The 14,432-nt window shown below is 34.3% G+C and overlaps 1 protein-coding gene across 1 annotated transcript in view; it reads right to left on the reverse strand.

The window, feature by feature from the left end:
- Eml5 (EMAP like 5) overlaps positions 1-14,432 on the reverse strand; it is a 149,185-nt gene that overhangs the window by 96,885 nt on the left and 37,868 nt on the right. Inside the window, 2 exon segments of the mRNA XM_047538900.1 lie at positions 3,931-4,068; positions 13,006-13,207. Of these exon segments, the coding sequence (XP_047394856.1) occupies positions 3,931-4,068; positions 13,006-13,207 (340 nt within the window).

Genomic DNA, 14,432 nt, shown 5'->3' on the forward strand with positions numbered 1-14,432 from the left:
CTAGAACAGAGACCCTGTGCCTAACAGAAGAAAAAGGAGGCCCAAATCTTCACTATGCTGGCCTAGGATCTGACTTCCTTAACAAGACTCCCAAAGTGCAAGAAGTAAAATCGAGAATCAATAAATGGGCTGGATTCAAATTAAAAAGCTTCTTCTTAGCAAAGAAAACAATCAATACGTGAAAAGAGAGCCTACAAAGTGGGAGAAAATCTTTACCACACACACAATAGATAGTGCACTAATCTCGAGGGTGAATAAAGAACTCAAAAAACTTAACACCAAAAAAATTCAAGTAACCCAATCAATAAATGGGCTAAGGAACTGAGCAGACACTTCACAGAAGATACACAATTAACAAACATATGAAAAAATGCTCAACATCTCTAGTAATTAGAGAAATGCAAATCAAAACCAAGATATCATCTTACTCCAGTCAGAATGGCAATAATCAAGAATACAAGCAATAATAAATGTTGGCAAGGATGTGGGGGAAAAGGTACACTCATACATTGCTGGTGGGACTGCAAATTAGTGCAACCACTCTGGAAAACAGTATGGAGATACCTTAGAAAACTTGGAATGGAACCACCATTTGACCCAGCTATCCCATTCCTTGGTTACCCAAAAGACTTAAAATCAGCATACTACAGTGGTACAGCCACATCAATGTTTATAGCAGCTCAATTCACAATAGCTAAGCTATGGAACCAACCTACATGCCCTTCAATAGATGAATGGATCAAGAAACTGTGGTATATATATACATAATGGAATATTACTCAGTCTTAAAGAAAAATGAAATTACAGCATTTGCAGGTAAATGGATGGAGATGGAGATTATCATGCTAAGTGAAATAAGCCAATCTGAAAAAAACCAAAGGCCTAGTGGTTTCTCTGATATGTGGATGCTAACTGACAATAAGGGCGGGGTGAGTAGGGAAGAAGAATTACTTTAGATTAGGGAGAGGGGAGTGAAGGGAAGGGAGGGGGTGCAGGGGTAGGAAGGATAGCAAAATGAATCAGATATTATCACTGTATGTACATATATGACTACATGACTCTATATTATGTACAAACAGAAAAATGAGAAATTATAATCAAGTTATATATGATTTATCAAAGTGCATTCTACTGTCATGTGTACTAATTAAAACTAATTTTTAAAAAACACAAACCAAGAATAATGACCTAGTAAACTCAGGATTTTGTGAGTTACAATTCTGTGGTTAAACTATAAGGGCATTTAACAGTCAGAATAAACATCCCAAGGATCCTGATAGAGATGTTGGATTCAGTTGTGAAATTACAACCTTAGAGATAAGAACTTATTTACCCAGTTTGCTGCATACAGTAATTGAAAGGACAAGTAAATGTGTAACTGAAAGGATGATTAAAGTATAAATTAATAAAAAATCATTACTTTTTAATGCATACCATAGCATATCAGCTGTATGATAGGAATTCTAATTTGTTTTATATATATTTTTTATTTTTTAATTTTATTTGCTCTTATTAGTTATACATGACAGTAGAATGCATTTATACATTTTGATAGATCATACTATATATTTTAAATTCTTATAAAACTTTTATAAGTTAGCATTCCAATTCCAATACTTCAAGTACTTTCAGTTCTTTCAGACAAGCGAAAGTAAAGCTGATCACAAATATTATTCATAGTGTCCAGTATTTCTATGATTTCTAACTTAAAAAACTAAATAGCAGCCTCCAAAGAAATTAACCAATGAGAATAAATGTTCAATCTTAGATGATTGTAGTCAGAAAGATTGTAGAATTAATGATCAAATCAACTCCAAACTTATAACGGCAGTGAGAGCCTAACAGAAAAGTTTCATAGTTTTTTATCTCAGTTTAAGAAGCTATTTTGACAATGATAAAATAAGGCAATATGACATATTTATAGGGTTATGGGGAAAAGTTTTACTTAATATTTAAATTTTATATAATTAAATTGCAGTTTAAAAACAGTTTAAAAATTTCACTTATCTAAGGTACATAGAATAGTCAAATTCTGTCTTTCTTACAGATGGAGAATAGAGTGGTGCTTGCCAGACATTAAAGGGGTGAGGGGGGGGCGGGGGCAGGGGGGGGATGAAGAGTTGTTGTTTAATACAGAATTTCAGTTTGGAAATGTTCCAAGACAATTCAGTATGTGTATGAGAACAGGCACCAAGGTGCAGTGAAGAAGAAAGAAAGACAGACAGATCTAGGATTGCACAGTGTGATTTATTGGGGGACTCAGTCACAGAAGCATGGTCCTAGACAGCAGTAAAACCAAGTAGAGGTCTGGGGTTGTAGCTTAGTGGCAGAGTGCTCTTGCCTAGCACATGTGAGGCACTGGGTTCCACCCTCAGCAACACATAAATATAAATAAATAAAATAAAGGTATTCTGTCCATCTACAACTATTAAAAAAAAAAAAGTATACCCTGCAATTTGCATATACATTGCTTAGAACAAAAATTACTTCATTCAAGTCAGAATGTACCTGGTTATCTTATGCTAATATCAAACAGTGAGGCACATTTCTGGGGTCAGGGTCTGTTGTAAAGCTCCATACATAACACTCTATAGGTATTGTCTATTTATAGTATGCTGGTAAATTATGTAGGAAAAATCAGCTGGGGTTACTCTGGGACAATCAATGTATTTATGACTGGAGGTGGCTGCAGTCATGTCATGCTGAATCCTACAGGAAGATGAAAAGTTTTAGAGATGGATAGCGGTGACTGACAGTAGCATAATGTGAATGTACTTAATGTCACACTGAATCACACATTTTTAAAATGACTGAAAATTAAATTTATATTATGGATATTTTACCACAATAAAAGTAATTTAAAAGAAAAACCGTAGCAATGTCTCATTGTAAAGTCTATTACAGAAAGAGGAAATAGCTTGCAGAGAAGCTCAGATGTGTGAGAGAACATAATGTAGCTGAAGAAATGAAAGTTTTGTGTAGATGAAGGAAAGTCAGGGATGCAGAGAAATAGGCTGGAGAAAGACAATACCATGTTAAGGTTAGAAACTTCATCCAAAGAACAGCATAAAGCCTTTTTCATACTTCAGAATGAGGAAGAATGTAAGAATGTAAACAAATGTTTTAAAAGGAATTACTATCACTGTAGAGTGAATAAAGGTCCAGACGGAAGCAAAACAAGAGGTGAAGAGACCAGCTAAGAGGCTATTCCACCAGTTCAGTTCAAAGATAACACAAGGGCACAATGGTGAGAATGGAAGGAAGATTAATTTGAGGACTACTCAGAAGCAGACTCTCCAGAATAAGAGAGGCAGAGAAACGTTAATTAATGGTTTCTTGAATTGGATAGCAGGGTAGAGGATCACTAAATTAGCAAAAAAAAAAAAAAAAAAAGACTTCATAAATACTTATCCAACATGTGTATCTGGGGGCAAATTTTTTTTATAACTACATAGGATTCAAACTGAATGCATCTACCTAAAAGTCAATATAACATGTAAAATGCTGTAACAAATTATTTAAACTTTTCTAATTGCCTAAAGGAAGAATATTGTTTTCAAAGCATAAATATACAAGTAAAACAGCAAAAACCATTCACCCATTTTTCACATCCTCAGGGTTGTTCAATGGTAGGAAATCATTACTGAAATTGAATACTACCAAAGAAAACAAGTCAGGACCCAAAATTTACAGCTCAAAATTTCAGTCAAAAAATCTTTTAAGCATTCTCAACCTCCCAAAAATTTTTATTTATTTAGTTTTCTGACAAAGTTCTTTTTTATAAATATATTTTATATTTAATGAAACTAATATCTGAAACATTTATGTTAACAAGAAGAGGGAAAGAAAGGATAAATGGGTAAAAGCAATGCAAAATATTCTCTCAATGAACACAAAATTACTCTTTTCATTTCTGCCCTAATACCATACCTTACTCTAAGAACAGTGAATGAACCATCCTTCATTCCAAGGGCAAGATGGATTCCATCTATATTTACAGCTGCACAACGAATTGGTTCCTCCATATTGCATCTTGCTATTAATGCATGATCTACTAGGCTCCAAATCCTATAGCATTTGATTTAAAAAATAAAAAAGAATAGTTAATTAATATATACTTTAAAAATAACATAGACTATGAAAAGATTTTGGTTAAAATAATAATCTCACTTTAAGTAATATGAATATAGATTTTGTGTGTGTGTATGGTGCTGGTGATGGCTAATCCAGAGCCTTGTGCATGCGTGGCAAGCACTCAACCACTGAATCACATTCCCCTCTCTCTAGATGCTTTAACTGTCTGATTTGTTGCAAGGAATTCTTACTTGTGAAAATAGGAATACTGTTCATGCTTAAAATGACAGAGGTTAATAAAATTTTTCATTTTTAAAAAATAAAATGACAGTAATTTGTCCCATTCATTTTAGGTAGATGAATTCTAACTGATCAAAGATGTGATAACTATATATAGATATAAGGATATCTATACATATCCTTAAATTGCCTATAGTCTTTTTAATTTAAGTGTAACACTTAAATATATTTAATTCAAAATCTGTTTCAGACTGTAATGGTAGAAATCAACAATGAAAAATGTATTGCTTGAAAAATGAGGACTATATTTTCAAATAATCCAAAAGACAAAATACTAATGAAAATTAGTTAATATTTTAAAATAAGTTATAATAAAAATATTTAACTTTCAAATTTGTGGAATAGTTAGAATAGTAATGGGGGAATATTTAGGAGCTTTAACTGCATACATTATGAAACCAAGGTTACAATTTAATGAGTAGACACATACCCCAAAAGGTCAGAAAAATATCAGCAAAACTAAGTAGATTTTCTACATGTTTTTACAGTATTCTTTTTAAAAATGTATTGTTTTATGGAAAACTGATTTTTATACATTTTAATAACCAATTCCAATAATGGATCTGCATTTTCTTTTGAATTTTTCTATATATATAATCATACTGCCCATGAATAACAGTTGTTTCTTCCTTTCTAATTCCTCTCCTTTCTTCCCTCCCATCTCTCCATCTCCCCTGTCCTGTCTTCCTCCCTCTCTATTTGAACTTACTGTGCTGATGCAGATTTCTAGTCCATAGCTAGAATGGAATAGTGAAAATGGGCACTGTTGTCTTTTTTCTGACTTTAAAGTTTCAATGTTTTATCATTAAGTCTGTATTTATACAGAATTCCTATCCTCTTACACAGCTGTCAGCAAACCATGGCCTGTGGAATAAACCAGGCCTCTGCCTATTTTTGTACAGTGTGATAGCTAAGAATGGTTTTTGCATTTTGGGGGGTGGGTACCCCCGGGGGGGGCACTCAACCACTGGGCCACATCCCCACCCGTTTTGTATTTTATTTAGAGACAGGGTCTCACTGAGTTGCTTAGTGCCTCGCCTTTGCTGAGGCTAGCTTAAAATTCAAGATCCTCCTACCTCAGCCTAATGAGCTGCTGGGATTACAGACCTGTGTCACCGTGCCAGCTGATTTTTTGCATTTTTAATGATTAAAAAGAAAACATTTAAAAAGATAAAATTTTGAAACACAAGTATATAAAATTTACATTACAATGCCTATAAATAAAGCCTTATGGAAACAGTCATGATCAGTTGTTTACATACTGTCTATAACTTACATTTCACTACAGAGGCAGAATATAGATGTGACAAATAAAGTAAGTATATGACACATCACTTTACACTACTCCTCAGTGCACTACAAATTGCTGGTACAGTTATAACTTGAAAGAATTTCAAGTGCAATGTGTACTACAGGTACAGGGCAACATTTCATTATTTTTTATTATCAGCGCGCATCTATCATGTTGAAATGAGGAAAAAAGTAAATTTTGACTGTTTCATTTTTAAGGGACAATGCTGGGTGCAGTGGTAGATGCCTGTAATCCCAGTGGTTCAGGAGGCTGAGGCAGGATTGTGAGTTCAAAGCCAGTCTCAGCAAAGGCGAGGCACTAAGCAACTAAGTGAGACCCTGTCTCTACATAAAATACAAAACAGGGCTGGGGATGTGGCTCAGTGACCAAGTGCCCCTGAGTTCAATTCCTGGTACCAAAAACAAACAAACAAACAAAGGACAATGGAATACAAATTATACTGTTAATTAGATGGCAAAGCATTGTGTTTATTATTTAATTCTCTATATAATAGTGTTTATTATGTAACACTACAGCTGTGTTAGAAGAATACAAATTAACATTACCAGAATGAACATTCATAACAATATTTTCAACTAATGGGAAAGCAACAGTCAAAATATTATAAAATTTAGAACAAAATCGCTCATCACAAAAGAATTTCTTTGAAAATCTAAAATTTGAAATGAGGTTGCAACAAAAGTTAAGTTTCTGAATGATTTGTTAGTCAAGCAAGGAAAGCTGTTCATTAGTGATGAGTTAAGTAAATAATTTTGGGATGCAGTAGCAAAAATGTGTCCAGAGAAAACAGACTTGGTTAAGACTTAGACTTTTTCCACAAAAACAACAGCTTAAAGGGTTAAGAATACAGGGAATGATGTCAGTAATTAATTTTAAAACAAGTCAAATAACTCTGAATAGTTTTTCCTTGCATCTGGATGAGTTAACAGATGTTACCAATTCTACTCACTTGTTTATTTGAGGAGTCGATGCCAAGTTTAAAGTGACTAAAGAATTAGCTACTATGAATGGTCTACACAGAACTATAGCAAGAATATTTTTGAAAACATTAATTCAATACAACCTAAACTGGAAACTACTAAAGGAGTTTTAATTGGTGGTAGTAAAAATTTGAAAAAATGGCTTATATAAATTTATGAAGATTCTGAAAATATAAAGTATTTAAAGTCTGTGGTTATTCACTATAATGCTCTTTAGCAGATACTTTGCAAAAAAATTTTTTTAACTCTTCCATGTATTTTTGTACCAATAGTATTAATGGTAAACTTTACTTGCTCTTATAGATCTAACTATTCTCGGTGCTACAAATTTTTCTAGGAAATACAAGCTGAAAATCCTCACTTATACCACCACTCAGCAGTTTAATGGCTTAGCAGTAAAAATATTAGGCAGATATTTTAGCCATGAGCAGGTACACAGGAGGAAACACAATGATGGGTTGTTAACTTATAGGGAGGAAATCAGACATGTGCACTAGAGTCCATGAGTTAAAGGACTAGAGAATCACAAAGAACCTTATCAAAGCAGATAAGCATCTAGAAAATGGAAAGTGGTATTCCAAACCTCCTCCAGCCATAGTTTATTATACCCCTTAAGGAAATTATGTTTCAAGATCATATCACGCCTACTCATCCTACACGACATCATGATCGTCCCCCTTGTCAAAAGGTTATCACTAAAATCACTCACATCCACCACTTGTGACTGGGTAGGTCATCACAACCCTCACACAGTAAACTTGCTGAGGGCTAAGCAAAGGGGTAACACACCGCTTTAGGGGGTATAAGAGAATAAGATCAGAACAAAGGGACACAAAATCCTTCAAAAAAAAAAACCCTTCCATAAGGACCACCTTGTCCTCTCTGGAGGTGATCCCCTCGGAACATCTGTACTCTCACTCTTTCTAATAAACTCCTGCGTGTTACGCTGTGGGATTCTCATGAGATTCTACCTGCAGGATCCCAAGAACTGGTGCCATGAACCCCCATGGCTGCTTCAGCTCCATGGATAAGTCTCCTCTGCAACAGTAATGTAATGGGCACTTTTTTTTTTTTGTATTTTTATTTATTCTTTCTACCTTTTTTGACAGCTTAAGTAACATACCAAACAAAATCAATAACATCTGTGTACAGAGTCAGGGATTTAATTGTAAATTTTGATAAGGTCTGTATCAAACAGCCATAGGTTAAATGGAACAAGAGGAGTGTTTTGTGTGTTTTCCTCCTTTGCCTGTGTCTTAGTTTGGGCCTCTATAACAGACTATTATAGTCTGGGTGGCTTAAACAACCACTCAAAACTTACTATTTTGGGGGTTGGGAAGTTCACAATTAAGTGGTAGCAGGTTCATTGTTGCGGTGAGGGCCTACAACCTGGCTGCCTTCTTGTGGCATCTGTAATGGTCACCTTTAAAATTGGGAATTTGAAAGTACTCAGACACTGTCTTGACTAAAATCATTTTGTCCTAATCTGTTGTTTTTTCTTTCCCAGTTCATCTCAAGTCCCCAAAATCCAGAGCCAAGGGACAGGCAAAGCCAGACTTCCTATGCATATGCATACCTTTTGCCTCTCCACTTTCATTCTCACCCTGTAGAATCCTAAAACTGTTGTCAGTACAGGGAAGACAGATTTCTAGACCAGCTGTCTTCCTGGTTTTTAGACAGACTAAAAATAAATGCATTTCTTGCTTCATCATCGTTTTTCTCTTTGTTAATTATATGTGGTCAGTGACGGAAACTAGTCTTTTAGACTCCCAAAGTCAACTCTGGTTGGGGTCCTGGTAACAGTAAAATTTTATTGTGATTTTTAATTTTATTTTTTTAGTCTCAGAGCCAAAACTGAAATTTTTCTGAACCAAAAGAACTGTTCTCGAAAGAACTGTTCTCAAGCATAATTATAAAACACTGAACAACTTTAAAAATTAGCTTTTGATGCAGATTTGGTATTATTTCTTAATAAATTCAACACAATTATAATGCAAAAGCAGCACTTACATGTGAAAATTCTACTGTCCTAAAGTCATTTGGATAACAATGCTATGGGAATAACAATCAGCATCAAAAGTTAAAACAAGAAGGGATATCTCCATTCCCCCATAATTCTGCATCTGCTATAGATACATAAAGAAATAGATATGTTTAATCTATAGTTCTGGCAGTGTATATAGGACTACCCTCCTTTGGTCTTCTTGTCTTTCTGTCCTTTGTGCCACAAGAGAAAGTCATAAACAAAGTTCAAGTTTATCCAAGGGAAAAATACCCTGAAGGCAAAAGTGACTTTGGTCACTTTGATGCTCCTAAATTTCTATTATGTTTTATAAAGTGGACAGTTCCTTACTCTCTTACTCATTTTTTAAAGCCTTCTAAGGCAATTTACACTTTAATAAGCATCTTTGGTTGTCTTCATTTTAAGTTTTTTGCAAACAAATTGTCACCAATAAAAGAAACAGAAATCTGAACAATTACTTTCTAAAGAATCAACTGCCCTGTTTTCAGCAACTATACAGCAGCTGGTAATAGAAGTTTTATAAGGAAAGAAACTATAAAAACTGTTCCTAGCAAAGCATATGGATAAAGAGTAGCCTATATAGCAAGTTCCTGCAGAGTTATGGCACCTTCCAGCCCCATAAAATAGACTAACATAATGACAATAAATGGCATAGCTGAGTAGTATACTGTAAAGACACATTAGTAGTGATCAATAAGAAGTCTGGAAGCCCACTCCACTGTTTACACTGAAGAAAACTTTACACACACGAACTGCTAGACCTAAAAAATAAAGCCATTAACGTAAACCAGATATGGTAGCACATGCCTGTAGTCCCAGCTACTCTGGAGGCTGAGGCTAACGGATCTCTTGAGCTCAAGAGTTTTGAGAACAACCTGGGTAATATAGCAAGATCTTGTCTCAAAAAAACAAAAAAACACCACTAATGTACAAGACAATCATACAGGATGAACAACCCTAATCCACAATTCCAAAATCTGAAATGACACTGAAAATTTCCATATATGACCTCAAGTGATGATCCCAAACTCAGGTGTAGTAAAAAATAAAATTATCATTAAGCTATATGTACAGGTGCATATGAAACAAATTATGTGTTTATATAACGGGGTCTACTTCAAGCTTTGAGTGTGAACTTCACTGCTCCTTCACTGGAGGCTTATTTTAAAACTGTATTTTTGTTGTTGTTGTTGTTGTTTTCCCACTTTCTTTTCTTCCTCTTCTTTCTCACTCTCCCTAAACATGAGGAAACAAGATGAATATTCTTCCCATCTTAAGTGGGGTTATTGTGTTCTCCAGCTTACTGACCACAAAAATGAAAGAATGTGTGCTAGCAAGATGAGCAGACCTGGGAACTGGTGCCAGAAGTCTGAGCAATGGCTATCTCAAGGCTACCATGTAGACATGAATAGTGTAACTTTTATCGGCACATCCAGAATTTCCCTTTAAAAAGCTCTTTGTTCCCCCTATTATAAGAGGGACAGTTACTTTTGAGACACTAGTCAGCTACTCTCCTTATTTTCAAGCAAATCATTAAGACATTTTCTTGTTCTGAAAACCTTGTCCTTGTTGTCTGGATTGGCATCGGGGATGAGGATGAAGCTTTTGGTAATATTTAGGCATGCTTCCGTGCCCAAGATATCTCATTATGTAAATGCAAGTATTCCAAAATTCTCAATAGAGGCACTACTGTCTCTAAAAAGTAAAAATGAATTATTAGATATTAAAACTCTAATTACAATGTTTTTTAATCCTATAAAGGGCCACAATATAAAAACAGATACATAGTTGGTTTGGGTATTAAAATTTCACAAAGAAAGGTTGAAATTACAAAAAAAAAGTCTGAAGTTTCACTGGGAAAGTAACAGTTAAAAAAAGGTTGAGAAACATTGATCTCAACAATGCTCATCAAGGGTTACTAATACCAAAAAAGGAGGAAGAGGAGGAAGAAGAAGAGAAAGGAGACATATAGTATACTATAAAGACACATTAGTAGTTATCAAAAATTAGTCTGGAAGCCCACTCCACTGTACAGAGGAGAGGTGTTCTTCGCTACCTAGGAAATACTCTTGGTAAAAATTCATAACTGCGTTTCATCAGACCTCTAGCTCTACCTATCGATTTACAGGATATAGGGAACAGAGAATGTGTTAAAGTATACTCTAGGTCTGCAATTAGCCAAACCTAGAATGTGGGGGATTCTACAGAGTAAAAGCTTTCCTTAACAAATGAACTGTAAGAAATGGGGGAAATGGAAGGAAAAAAAACTACACAATAAGAGACTTAATAGACATATCAACAAATTGCAAGATATAGACTTTATTTAGATCCTAATGCTAAGAAAAAATAAAATTTACATGAGACAATCAGAATTCCTGCACTGACTAAATATTTTATTATGTTAAAGGAATGCTGTGTGAAAACATTATAATGATGTTTAGAGTTATTAAAATACAAACTGAAATATTTATAAGTGAAATGGGGGAAAAAGATAAAAGATAAATGGGAAAAGATATCTCAACTCATACCAATGACCAAAAGTTCTCAAACTTTAGGGTTCATTGTAGTTATTTTGAAACAGATCTCCTTTTAAATTAAAACAATTCTAAATTGTTTTTACTTCAGAACTTCCTCATACTGGGAAGGCAGGTTGAGGAGCTATCTTCTGGCCCAGATAGGCTCTTGAGAACCCAAGACTGAGTGCTTCTGATTAATATACCTAGCTAAATCTACATATGTGGATTTCCTGCCTTTTGTCCCACTGCACCCTCTCCCCTCTTATAAAGGGGCTTTCTGTGCCCAGTCTCAGAAGATGGAAATCTGAGAAAGAAAAGCCAGCTTTCAATAAAACCTATCTCCCCTTGCCAGTCCTTCTCCTGAGTTTCAGAGGAGTTTGATGAGCAGTAGTCTTTCCTTCCTGGTTATAATTTGGAAGGTATTCTGGTTTAGATGTAAGGTGTCCTCCAAAAGCTCATGTGTGAAGAAGATGCGAGAAGATTTAGAGGTGAAATGATTGGGTTATGAGAACTTTAACCTAATCAGCGAATTAATCCCCTGATAGGGATTAACAGAATAGTAACTGAAGGCAGGTAGGGTGGGCTATGGGACGGGGGTCACTGAAGCTGTGCCTTTGGGGTTTATATTTTGTGAGCTGAGAGCTTAGTCTCTCTCGCTGCTTCCTGTTGCCATGCTCCCAGCTGCTTTCCTCTGCCAAACCCTTCTGCTATGATGTTGTCTCAACTCAAGCTCTAAGGATCCGAGCTGGTCATCTATGGACTGAGACCTCTGAAACCATGATCCCCACAATAAACTTTTCTTCCTCTAATTGTTCTTGTCAGGTCTTTTGGTTGCATCAACAAAAAAGCTAACTGAAACAGAAGTTTTGTTAAACTGCTGAATTTCTGATATTAGGTCTTGGAAAAGGCCTGAGAATTTGCATTTCTCATAAGTTCCTTAGTAATGCTGATGCTGCTGGAATCATATTTAAGAATCATACTTTGAAAACTACTCTCATAGACAAATAACTATTACTTTAATATGTAGATAGAAATTATTAGATCCTATTTTGGGTTAGAGAAAAAGACTAGTGAAATAATAAAAATAGGCAAAGAGCTTAAACATGTCACAGAAAATGGCCTCTAAACATAAAAACCTACTCAATATCTCTCAGTGTGAAAGAAATATATATTTTCAACTTTTCAGTAATAATTAGTGCTGGCAAGACAGGCACTGTTATATATTGATAAGTGTGCAAATTTTTGCTGCCTCTACGTAAGGTATTTGTCAAATTTAAATTGCATATATCCTTTGTTTTTTTTTTTTTTTTTGGTGATGCCGGGGACTGAACCCAGGGCCTTGTGCATTTGAGGCAAGCACTCTACCAACTGAGCTATATCCCCAGCCTTATCTTTTCAACACTAAGAATTTATCATAGACATATTTACACATGCACAAAAATGACATATGTACAATGATATTCATTGCAAATGCTGCATTTATTAAGTATACAAAACTAGAAGTAAACTAACAATAATGGATTCATTATAAATTACACTATATTCATGCAGTAGAGTATCATATGGCTGTTAAAAAGATATATGTAACTCTGTATATCCTAATATGGAACAAACACTGGATATTTTCAAGAGAAAAAAATCAAAATCTTTCTAATGGTTGTAAATTCTACAATTTGAAGTACTTATTAACTATGTTCATTTGATATACTGTAAGCCATAAAATTTAATTCTAAGCTTTGAGTGTTTTTTTCAGTTTAAGGACAGATTCCAGTCTATGCAATTACTTTATAATTTGCTTACCTGACTGAACGATCATCACTTCCAGTCACGGCCAAAGGTTTAGTAGGATGAACAGCAAGTGCCCAGAGTTCACCTTCGCAATGCCCTTGCATAATTAGGAAAGGTTTGTTTCTTTCATGCACCACAATCTCAAAAATTTCACTGTCTTGTGTTCCAACTAAAATGTGGTCACCTCGCCAACAAACACTCCTCACAGACAAACCTAATGAAACATATATTTAATATCAATATTATTTTTAATAACAATGCTATAATATAATGCCAATCTTCCTAATTGAAAATTAACTTTTGTACCTATTAAACCATGGATGTGAGATAAAAGAAATATGTGAGTCCTTGATTCACATTCTTACTTTCTTCAATTGTCCATATTGTTTTCCACATGGAATGATATTTCTCTTTTTTTATATACCTAATTTCCACCCATCCTTCAAGATATGAACTTGCCTTCCTTTTTCCTTGTTAGACAATTCCAGGTAGTCTACTTCCTCAGTTAGTTTTATAGTACTAACAATTTGCATCATTCAATAAGTAATTGCTCAGGAACTATTTTAATAGAATTGCATTGCATTTCAAAAAAATAATATGACTCTTCTTGTTTACATTGCATCTTTTCAATTTGCTCAGAAACAGATTAAGAGAATTTTACTTTTTTGGCATCTTCCACAACTCCTTTTTTAACCTTAGGAAAACAGTTTTTCTCAGTTTTCTCATCTGTACAATATGGCCAATATAAAGATACTCTGTACTTAACAACACTCTAGAGAATAAGATTTTTAAAAGCATCAAAATACTTTCTAAGCTTCAAAATACAATAATGCTCAGTAAAACTAATGTAAATAGAGTAACAGTCAATATTCATATGTTTATCATGTGCCATTCTTCTAAATATTTCATATACATTAACTCATTTAATACTATGAGATAGTTTATTATTATTATCCTTAATTTACAGATAATGCTAAATAATTAGCCCAGGTTTACATACCTCCTCAGTGACTGGAGAATGTTTTAAACACAGATCAGTGTAACTTCCAATCTTGTCTTAAAGAATGCCACATTAGTAAATAACATGTTAAATTTTATAATGAAAGATCCTGTTTTATTACATCAACTTTAAGTCCCCTCCCCCCAAAAATTTCCCAATTGCTGACAAGCAAATTTGGATGAAGAAAAAACACATATATGTACATTTAAATCATCCTTAATAAGTTCCCCTCATCCCCAATATACTCGATTTACAATAGTTTATTTGATAAATAGTTATATTTAGCACTTTAATACTAAAATATTTTCAAAATCCAAGGTTACCAAGGTAAGTGCCTGTCATATCTCTCTGTAGGTTCTATTATAATAGACATTAGACATACAAAAGAATCTTGTAACGCTGAATCCAAAAGTCCTCCTCCTCAGTGAATTTCAGTTAA

Source organism: Sciurus carolinensis, chromosome 2, assembly GCF_902686445.1.
Source record: "Sciurus carolinensis chromosome 2, mSciCar1.2, whole genome shotgun sequence".
NCBI lineage: Eukaryota > Metazoa > Chordata > Mammalia > Rodentia > Sciuridae > Sciurus > Sciurus carolinensis.